Source organism: Terrapene carolina, unplaced genomic scaffold, assembly GCF_002925995.2.
Source record: "Terrapene carolina triunguis isolate 2854851 unplaced genomic scaffold, T_m_triunguis-2.0 Scaffold29372, whole genome shotgun sequence".
Classification (NCBI taxonomy): Eukaryota; Metazoa; Chordata; order Testudines; family Emydidae; genus Terrapene; species Terrapene triunguis.
In genome coordinates this window covers 35,693-45,694 of record NW_020693723.1, presented here as the reverse complement: position 1 = coordinate 45,694, position 10,002 = coordinate 35,693, and the positions used below count along the sequence as shown (strand labels likewise).

General features: G+C 50.4%; 1 protein-coding gene across 1 annotated transcript; it reads right to left on the bottom strand.

Moving 5' to 3' along the window:
* Positions 1 to 1,280: 1,280 nt before the first annotated feature.
* On the bottom strand, positions 1,281 to 8,835 carry LOC112125494. Its single transcript, XM_029914059.1, has 5 exons — positions 8,641 to 8,835; positions 6,236 to 6,589; positions 4,963 to 5,313; positions 4,322 to 4,605; positions 1,281 to 2,510 (listed from the first exon to the last, which is right to left on the bottom strand). Exons 1-5 carry the CDS (start codon positions 8,696 to 8,698, stop codon positions 1,281 to 1,283), a joined length of 2,277 nt encoding a protein of 758 aa, XP_029769919.1. The 5' UTR covers positions 8,699 to 8,835.
* Between the last annotated feature and the right edge of the window lie 1,167 nt (positions 8,836 to 10,002).

The following is a 10,002-nucleotide window of genomic DNA, read 5'->3' as shown; positions in this document are numbered from 1 at the left end:
CGGTTTGCAATGCTATTGCTTGAAATGACCTATTGAGGAGAGGACTGACTGGCTCTCGGGGGGCAGGGAATGGGACATGAGGCCTTTCCTCTCTAAGTGCTGCAGTTCCCATCCGGCCCCAGGGCAGGGACTGACTGGCTCAGGGGGGCGGAGAATGGGACATGGGGCTGTCCCTTCTAGGGGGCACCGGCTCCCATCCGGCCCCAGGGAAGGGACTGGCTGGCTCAGGATGCAGAGGGAGATATGATGCAGACTGAGGGACTCAAACCCATTTCCTAGCCAGGAAACCTACAGCATTAATAGCGATACACAAGGTGTTTCTATCAGCGACCGTCTTCTCGAGGTCCCCAGGCTAGTCTGGCGGGAGGTTTGGGACAGAGGAGAACAGCACGAGGATGCAGAAATTTGCATGCCCCTGGCTCTGCCACCGCTGTGAAAATGTGTCCCTAGGGCTGCAGGGAAAGCAGCAGTGGCTCCTGCAGCAGACTGCACAGATGGCACAGCTGACAGGCCCAGATTTTCTTTTCCTGTAGGCTAGCGCCGCTGAGCTGAGATGCCAGGACCTGTGCATCCCCCCGGGAGTGCCCCATCCCGGGTGGCACGGAGCCTGCTGCTGAGTGGTGAACAAGGAAGCGGAGCTAAAAGGATGAGAGAGGAAGCGAGGGATGCGGTTTGTTAGCCCACTAGCCTTGGAGTCAGGAGACGCAGGGTGTGTTTCTGGCCTGCTTGGGGTCTCGCTCTGTGCCTCCATTTCCCCTCCCACCTTTTGTCTGTTTGTAAACTCTTAGGGGCAGGGACTGTCTCCGGCTGTGTCTGGGCAGCACCTGGCATGTCGGGGCCCTGATCTCAGCTGGGGTCTCTAGTAAGCGTTGCTGTAATATAACTAGATAACAGGAAAAGAAACAATATAAGAAAGAAAGAACTGTGAGAAGGGAAGTAGAACAGGGCCAGCTGCCTGGGCTGGGAATACACTGTGAGCCAGACTTTCCCACACACCTACATTCAATCATTTCACTATTCACCTGTTGACCCGGATTTATGATGCTGGTTCTTCTAATCTAAGCCCGTCTGGTGTGACAACCTCAGCCCAGTTCCAGTGTCAAGTGGAAGCTGGCGGAGTTACGCGCTGGAGGATTACACCAGGGGTGCTTCAAAAGGAAGGACCAGAACAGGGACAAGAACAGCAGAATAAGCACATGGTGCTCGTGAAGCGTGTGCCCTGAACATTTGGATGCCGGTCCTGGAAATCCTTCCTTGTTTGAGTCGTCTCGTTAGCTTCGTTAGCTTTCCTTGTTGTCATATGGATTTATCTTCTGTAGGATTCTTTGGGCATCTTCAGCAGCATGGTTGAGAAAGGTTTTCAGCAGGATATACGTGGTAGCCAATGAAATTCCACCAGCAACCAAGAATCCTACCCCTGCAACTCCTCCAGACACCATGAATCCTAGCACCCGTAAAGGCCTCAGAAATAAATCTGCTACTATCAATATGCCGCACCCAACCGAGGACAGGAGCTGCAAGACCATGTTAATGCTAATTTCCTTGGCCAGCAGGGGCTTCATAACGGCCAGCAGGGGCTCCATAACGGCCTTCAGCTCTTCCATTGGTTTGCCAAACTGCCTCGCGAGAGCCATGAAGGAGACATCATCCAGGCCAAAGACTTGGCAATAATATCTCATGCATGTCAACAGGATGGTTACATCAAGAATGGTGGAGACAACGGGCATGTGAATAACCGTGAGAAGACAGGACACAAGGGCTATTTTCCAGATCTGCTTCTGCAGGGCTTCCTTTTTCTTTTGCAAGATTTGCAGAGAGGTGTTGGGCAGGGCCAGTATCAAAGCCCCTTTCTTGTCGCCCGGGAGCGCTTTCTCCATGCTCTCTCGCAGGAGGGGAAAATCATACTTCTCTAATTCAAATGCGGAGAGGAGGAAAACCTCAGGATTGATCATCCCTCCCTCTTCCAGGCATCTGATGCAGTGGTTACGGATGTCCTTCAATATTTTCTCCTCGTCATAAATGGAGGGCCGGCTTCGTCTGGCATCATCCAAATCTGCATCCACCTTGGAGCGCACAAAGTAATACATCTTCCCTGCCTTCTGGATCTCCCGGGCCAGCTCAGCATGCTTAGGTGTGAATCCCTCTAAACACATGATGATGAAGAAGTCGTAGAGGACAAATTTCACCTGCTGGAGATATGCCTCTGGCTGAACATCTTCTGTCTCACTTATCGGCATTCTCCAGAAAGTCACACTCGGGTGTTTGGGATGCTGATAAGCTGTTGGCTCCATCATCGTTTCTTCCTCCCCGACTGGGGCAGCACCTTCATCTTCATCACATAGCCCCCGCATGGCATTAATAAAGGATGATTTCCCACAGCCTAGCTCTCCCATAATGGCGATATTTAACCTGGTGTATTCCAAAGCCTTCTGCATTATAAAAATCGATGTAGGTACTATTTGAACTCCAGGAGCAGCCCTTGGTTCTCCCATGTCTTTGGCAGTCTGCCCCTGAAAACAGAAAAACCCAGACCAAATATTGATCGTGTATTCTCAAGGGCAACATTTATAATGTAATCAGCTCACAGAAGAATCACAGCAGGCTAAAAGCAAATTTGCAACAATCTGCACTTAAATTGAAGAAATTGCTTGTAGGAAGGAGACTGAGGACACCTTGTCCTTCTTCCCCCAATCCCATAGATGTCAGACCGTCAAAGATCCCTCACCAGGACCTGTGAGAAGTGGTAACACTACCATAAAGGCATGTGTGCAGCCCCCTTTCTGCAAGGAAGGTGTGAGATGCATTTACAGAGGATCCTTTCTGAGCAAGCATCCTAGACGCACAACTGGAATCTGAAAATCTCTGCCTGTTTTGGGGACCCAGGGCAATTTTGGAGAAGACATACCAAAGTTACATCTTCACAACTTTCAAATAGCAGAAGCAATTGTCTTCAGAATTGGCTTGATCTTTAGAGCACCATAGGATCTACCAAACAGGTTAGGTTTGATATTTCTGGCTTCAGTAAGTGGGAGTTAAGTCTGGGCAGAAACTTTCTGAGTCAAGTGTCTGTGAGATGGTTACACAGTTTGCAAAATCAGTTTACAGAGCAGTTTGCAAGTGCAGTAGGAAAATTCTGCCCCTCTTTGTGAGCTGTGGCACCTGTTGCTGAGAACGTTCAGGGCCAGGTCCTCAACTCCTGTTCTGGTTGGAAATCTGCCCTAAAAAGGTAGCCAATAGTGGGGGAGTGGGCTGTCTTCTGGTATAAGGGTCATGTAAAGCTGGGCTAACTTGCTCTATGCCCCTCACGTCTGCATAGTGCTCTGGGAAGAGGTATTCTGGAGGTTAGAAGAGGTTGGGGACTCAAGCTGAACCTCAGCTGCTGGAGCTGTCCCTATGGGACTGCTGCAGATGGCATAATTTAGAGTAACTGTGAGCTTGACTACATATGACAATTAATCCAGAATAAAGGAGAATGTGAATTTAAAGCAGACTAGCTAGTCTGGATTAACTCCCTACATGAATGCTTTGGAAGTGGATTAAGCTAGCTCCAGATAAAGCACACTTTATGAAGAATAAGAGTGTCCACGCAGGGAGTTAATCAGGAACGGTTAATCAGGAATCATTCCCTGTGTAGTGGCAGGTCTAAACTACAGGGGAAAGTCGATCTAAGCTACACGATTTGAGTTATGTTAGTAGCGTAACTCAAATTAATGTGTCTTAGATCTACTTACCATGGGGTCCACTCTCCCGTCGACTCCCCTTACTCATTTCGTTCTGGTGGAGTACCAGAGTCAACGGGAGAGTGATCGGCGATTGATTTAACGGGTCTTCACTAGACCTAATAAATCGAAGCCCGGTGGATCGATTGTCACAGCATCGATCCACCCTGTAGTGTAGACCTGCTCTAGGCAAGCCCTTAATCCACTTTGGACAAAAGAAAAAGGCACTTTCATTCTGGAATAAGAATATCCCCTTATGGAGTTATTATGGAATCGTTATTCTGCTTTAAATTCACACATTTACCTTATTCCGGATTAACTTTCAGGTGTAAACAAGCCTTAAATAAAGCAAAGGTGAAGTCTCTGCGCCAAGAGGCTTTGAGATGTGACAAAAGAAAGAAAACATGACAGTTTTCAAAACCGCAATCCTGATTTCTTTTCCCTTTCCACGTTTGCCTGACAAGGGAATCATTTCAAACGGGCAGCAGGGCCTTGAGAAATCCAAAGAGAAAGACCTAGTGACCCAGCCTCCTCCCCTCAAATCTAATGACCTCAGACACATGTGCAAACAAAGAAGGGAAGCGAAATGTCTGGAGCCGTACCGGGCAGGAATGCGCAGGTGGACTGTGGGTGGGATTGGCCACTCCTGGCTCCATAGAGGTTGACGAGGATGCCCGGAGCAGATGTTTGTTCTCCTCTTCGTCTTTTTTATGGTCGGACACAGTCTGCTGGGACTCACTTCGAGGTGACTTTTTGTCCAGCCACAGTTTCCACAAGGAAGGATAATACATTCGAAGGAGAGCAAATGCTAATATCCCCAGTAACACTATCAGATCAATCCACCACAGACTGCACCATGTTGATGGGCTCTGGAGAAGCTCAGCATCTGGAAAACACAAAATAAACCCAACGGGACGCAGCATGAGAGACGGGATATTCCCCTGGGGCACGTGGGGAGGGGGTTAGAAATGTCCCACAGACTCCAGCCCGGCGGCTCTCAGGCATTTCCGTAGCGTGGATCGCAGCTTCCTAGAAAGAGCATGTCGTGGACACCCTCCCTTCCACAGACCCCACTCCCCTTCCCATTTGCCATCACCAAACCTCACCTCCCACCTCGCTGGTTATCGCCTAGACCCCCCGCTCCCCTGCACAGAGCTCCACTCCCCGCCGCGTGGAGCAGTTCCTAGCAGCCCAGCTGCCCAGACCCTGGGACTTGTGCAGTGCCCTGTGAGAGGAGCCCTACCCTTCTCCACGGCCACTCTCATCCGCACGGAAAACCTGCCCAGTTGGGGCTTGACGTGGCAGGTGTAGATCCCGTCGTCCGCCAGCTGGATGTTCTTGAGTCTCAGGGACGCGTTTCCCTCGCGGAATCTCTCCGGATACAGCTGGGTCCGGCCCCGGTAAGCCTCATCCTGTGTTTCCAGTGGGTCCGGCTCAGAGCAGTAGCTGTGAACCAGGAGATCTGGTCCCTCCTCTTCTTTCTTCTTCCAGGTGATGTTCAGTGGCTGGTGGTTTAACTCGGACTGGAAGGAGCAATTCAGGATGACGTCCTCCCCTGGCTGAACGATGATGGGCCTTTCCATTTCACTGTCACCTGAAAGGGAAACAAACATCCAGACAGGAGAGGGGGTTAGGGCCCGAGCCTGGGACTCCAGAGTCCTGACTTAATTCCCTGCTCGACCACAAAACCCCTGGGTGAACTTGGACAAGTCACTACATCGCCCCATACCTCAGTTTTCCCATTTGTACAATGGCAGTAACAGCCCTGCCCTACCAAACAGGGCCCTGTAAACGCCTGGATCCTATGGAAATGGAAGAGTGATAAGTGCCTGCAATCAAATCCTCATTTTCCCCCCAAATATTTTCACCAGTTTTTTCTGAAATGTAGAAGTTACATACACAGAACACATCCGTGGGGGTTTGATTGAACTGGCTCATGGCCCCTTAGACTTTCCCTGGTGCCAGCCTTGTTCAGCTCCAGAATCTAAGAGCTCATTTTAAGAAAATGTCACGCTCTAGCCTTTATGGTTGTGAAACTTATCCAAAAGAAGAGGTGGCATGATTGCTGTGTATAAGGACTTTCACAGGGAGAAAATACCAGGTACTAATGGGCTCCTTAATCTAGCAGAGACCGGCAGACCACGAACCAATGGCTGCCGGTATCTGCCGAGAGCCTGAAACAATCTCTTTGAGACGCAGAAGCTGCACTGAACGTTACCCATTTCTCCCCACCACACAAAATCTGCATGGAAAATCATACGGCTAGATGGCCTTTTAAGTCGCACTGGGTGTGAATGTGCAGGTCTGCAGGGGAGTTCTCCTTCCCTTGCCTGGGAAGTGACGGGTAGAACAGAAAACAGACAAGGTCAAGGCCAGACGAGTGTGGCGTTTTTGGTGGATACACTGTGGCTTTGCAATGAGGCGCCCATCTGCCCTGCTGGGTGATCACATGGTACACCAGGCCTGGAGTGATTGTCGTGGATGCTATGACCGGGGTACAGGAAGAGGAACCGTACTTAGCACTATAAGTGAAATCTTCTGGGACCAGCTTCCCAGCTCACAGCTGACGTTGCAGAGGTAGGATCCCTCATCCTGGAGGCGAACGTCGCTGAGTCTCAGGGATGCATTTCCCTGGGGGAATTCCTGTGGATATAGCTGCGTTCGGCCCCTGTAAGCCTCTTCCTGTCCCTCCCGCCAGTTCATCTTCAGATAGAATCTGTGAACCAGGAGACCCTGGCCCTGGGCTCCTTCCTTTGTCCAGGTGATGCTCAGTCGATGGAAGCTTATCTTAAATTTGGACGGGAAGATGCAGGTCAGGGTGACGTCTTTCCCATACTGAGCTGTGATGGCTGTCTCCTCTCCAGAAACCCCTTAAAGGAAAGTGAACATCAACATCAGAGTCTTTCATCCTCCAACCTCCACCATGACCCCCAAATCTTATTCAGAGTCACTGGTCCCCAGGAGAGAGCCCCCCAGCCTGTAAGTTGGGCCAACATACTTTGAATACTAAGGAGGGAGCAAAGAAGTGTTAAACTGCTACCTTACTAGTTGGCCACCATCCTAGTTTTACAGCTTTCTGAAGGCCAGATCTTGTATGTCCACTAAACTTCGTCTTTTGGGTGGTGTAAAGCTAGTTAGAGGAATGCTTTTGGAACAATTTATTGGCTAATAAATAAACAGAGAAAAAAGAAATGAAAAGGTGGCATGTTCCAAACTCATTAAAGGATGTACTTTTTCGTGGAACAGTGAGCTTGTGGAACTCCCTGCCACATGATGTTATTGAGCCCAGGAGCTTGACAAGATCTAAACAGGGATTGGGTGGTTAGCTGGATAACAGGGAAAGCCAGAGTTAGAGTAGTTAATGCTAACATACATTTTGGAAGTGAGACTGAACCTCACGCTTAAACCAATCTCGAGTTATAAAAGATTAGCATGAGACCTCACTTGTCGGGCAGACCATCCACAGCTATGGATATATATATATATATATATATACTGTGTATATAAGTTTTAAACAAACAGTTCAATGCTGTACACAGCAATGAGGATTGTGAAGCTTGGTTGAGGTGGTGGAATCAGAGGGTGGGATATTTCCCAGGGAATGCCTTACTGCTAAATGATGAACTAGCACTCGACTGAGCCCTCAAGGGTTAACACATTGTTATTAATGTAGCCTCACACTCTACAAGGCAGCACAAGAGGCAGGAGACACAAAAGACGCATGGCAGTGGCTGCAAACATTCCCTGCGGAAACTGAACGTGATGATGAACCCAGGCTATCCCACTGGAGCGCACCACTCCCTCCCCTTTCCAAAGTGCCGGGGGGTGCATGTGTGTGTGTGTGTGAGCGAGACAGAGAAACAGAGACAGAGGCACACACCATGTGTGTGTGTGTGAGAGAGAGAGAGGGACACACACACCATGTGTTTGTGTGTGTGAGAGAGAGACAGATACACACAATGTGTGTGTGTGTGTGTGTGTGTGCGTGAGAGAGAAAGACACTGTGTGTGAGACAGGGAGAGGGAGAGACACACACTCTGTGTGTGTGTGTGTGTGTGTGTGTGTGAGAGAGAGAGAGAGAGAGAGAAATGGAGAGGGAGAGACAGAGACACACACCATGTGTGTATGTGAGAGAGGTCCACATTGCCCCTTTAAGTACGCTGACGCCATTCTAAGTACATTGCCTTTTTAAGTAGATCAGCAAGTTGAGACAGCAGCTGCTGCCAGCAAGCTCCCTCCCTCCTGAGCCCTGTCGTGTCCCCCCACTGCTCTGTGTAGATGGGGTACAGGAGTGGGGGGCAGGAGCGGGGGGAGAGGGACACCCTGACATCAGCCCTCCTCTTCCCTCCTGCCCCGTACAGCAAGCAGGAGGCTCTGGGGAGCAGCTCCAAGGCAGAGGGCAGGAGCAGCACATGGCAGTGGGGGGAGGGACACCTGAACTGCCGGCAGTCGATAGCCTGCTGGGCGGCTGCCGCACGGGGAACTCAGAGGAGCTGATAGGGGGGCTGCTGGTCCACCCTGGCTCCAAGCCCCCCCCCCACTAGCCCCAACGGGCTGCTCTTCCTGCAAGCAGGAGACAAAGCAGGCGGTTGCTAAACAACCTTATAAGGGAGCACTGCCCAACTTTAAACGAGCCTGTTCCCTAACTGATCAGCGACGTAACAACGAAACATCGTTAACTGGGCGCCGTCCAGTGAGGGGTTACTGTAATAACGCACAGGACTGAGCCCAATGGGGCCTCGCGCCAGGACTGGGGTTCTTGTGTGTTACCGTGATACACCTAATAAACAGCAATCAGAATGGATGGCACCAAGCAAAGTGGGGGCCTGGGTTGTGACTGGGGCTCCGGGGCACTGAAGTCGTTATCACCAGCATCCTGACTAATAAATAAGACAAAGGCGAGCAGAGCTGGAATACTTACAGCAGAGAGTCCACAGCGCAATCGAGTGAAGTGAGCAAACGAGACTGACTCTCGTCATGGTGCGGAGCAGCCTGCAGCTGCAAGCGAAGGTGGGACGGTCTCTGAAGGGCTGGCTCCTGCCCCAGGCGAGCCGCTGAACGTCAGGAATGAAGGCGCAGGGCGCGATTCCCCTCTCGCTCACCCCGGTAGCGCTCAGGCGTAACGCCGGGCTGGTTCCGATCTCTCATCTCCTATGTCATTTAATAGCCAGGAAAGCAAAGCGATTGCAGACGTATTTGGCAGGGTGCTGTGGAAACGCCTTTAACAAATGCAGACCTGGTTTCTCACTAATGCTCACACCCCTTTCCCTGGGTGTAAATTACATTGAATGCAATTCCGTAGCAGGAATCCAATTCTCTGACATCCCAGGGGAAGCCGAAATGAAGCACCACCCCCTCTAGAGCAGCAGCTCTCAACCTTCCCAGACTACTGTTATTCCCCTTGCAGGAGTCTGATTTGTCTTGCGTACCCCCCAGGTTCACCTCACTTAAAAAGACTTCCTCACAAAATTAGACATAAAAGTACAAGTGTCACAGACGCACTCTTCCTGCCAAAGTGTTTCCTTTCTCATTGTTCCCATATAATTATAACATACATCGATTGGGATATAAATATTGTACTTGCATTTCAGTGGACAGTCTATAGAGCAGTGTAAACAAGTCATTGTCTGTATGAAATTTCAGTTTGCACTGACTTCGCTAGTGCTTTTTATGTGGCCTGTTGTAAAACTAGGCAAATATCTAGCTGAGTTGATGTACCCCCTGGAAGATCTCTACATACATACCCCCAGGGGACGTGTACGCCTGGTTGAGAACCACTGGTCTAGAGAAAGGGGATCATTTTCTATTACAAATAGAAAATGGGGGAGGGGTGTTTCTGTCCTGGGAACTGAGGGCTTGTGCCTCTCCCAGAGAACGTGTCTTCCTGGTCAGACCGGAGAGCCTCCCCCATGGCCACATGCTGCCCGGGGTCCTGCAAAGGGTGGCCTCACCCTGGCTAACTCGATGGCCCATGTGGAGCGTTGATAGCAGAGCCCAGCTCTGTGGCATTATTCATCGGTATGTGGCGTTCAGGACACCTAAAATGGCTGCTAGTCAACAGCAGCTATAGTGCCTCTTTGGCCTTCCAACAACCAGCCCCCAACAAAACAAGACCCAAAGCCAAGAAAAGCCACTTACCGGCTTCGCTCCCGGGAGCCCCAGGTGCCCGAACTCGGCAAAGAGCTTACAGAACCAGAGTGATTTGTGTTCGGTTTCCCATCTCTCTCGTGTCTCTCCCACCGACGCCGAGCAGGGTGAATAATCTGGAAAGTGAAAGCAACTG

Coding starts and splice junctions, on each gene's coding strand:
- LOC112125494 (XM_029914059.1), bottom strand. CDS start 8,698: ATGACGAGAGTCAGTCTCGTTTGCTCACTTCACTCGATTGCGCTGTGG. Junction 5,314..6,235: donor GATTTCACTTATAGTGCTAA/GTACGGTTCCTC, acceptor TTTCCCTTTCAG/GTGACAGTGAAATGGAAAGG. Junction 4,606..4,962: donor GAGAGTGGCCGTGGAGAAGG/GTAGGGCTCCTC, acceptor TGTGTTTTCCAG/ATGCTGAGCTTCTCCAGAGC.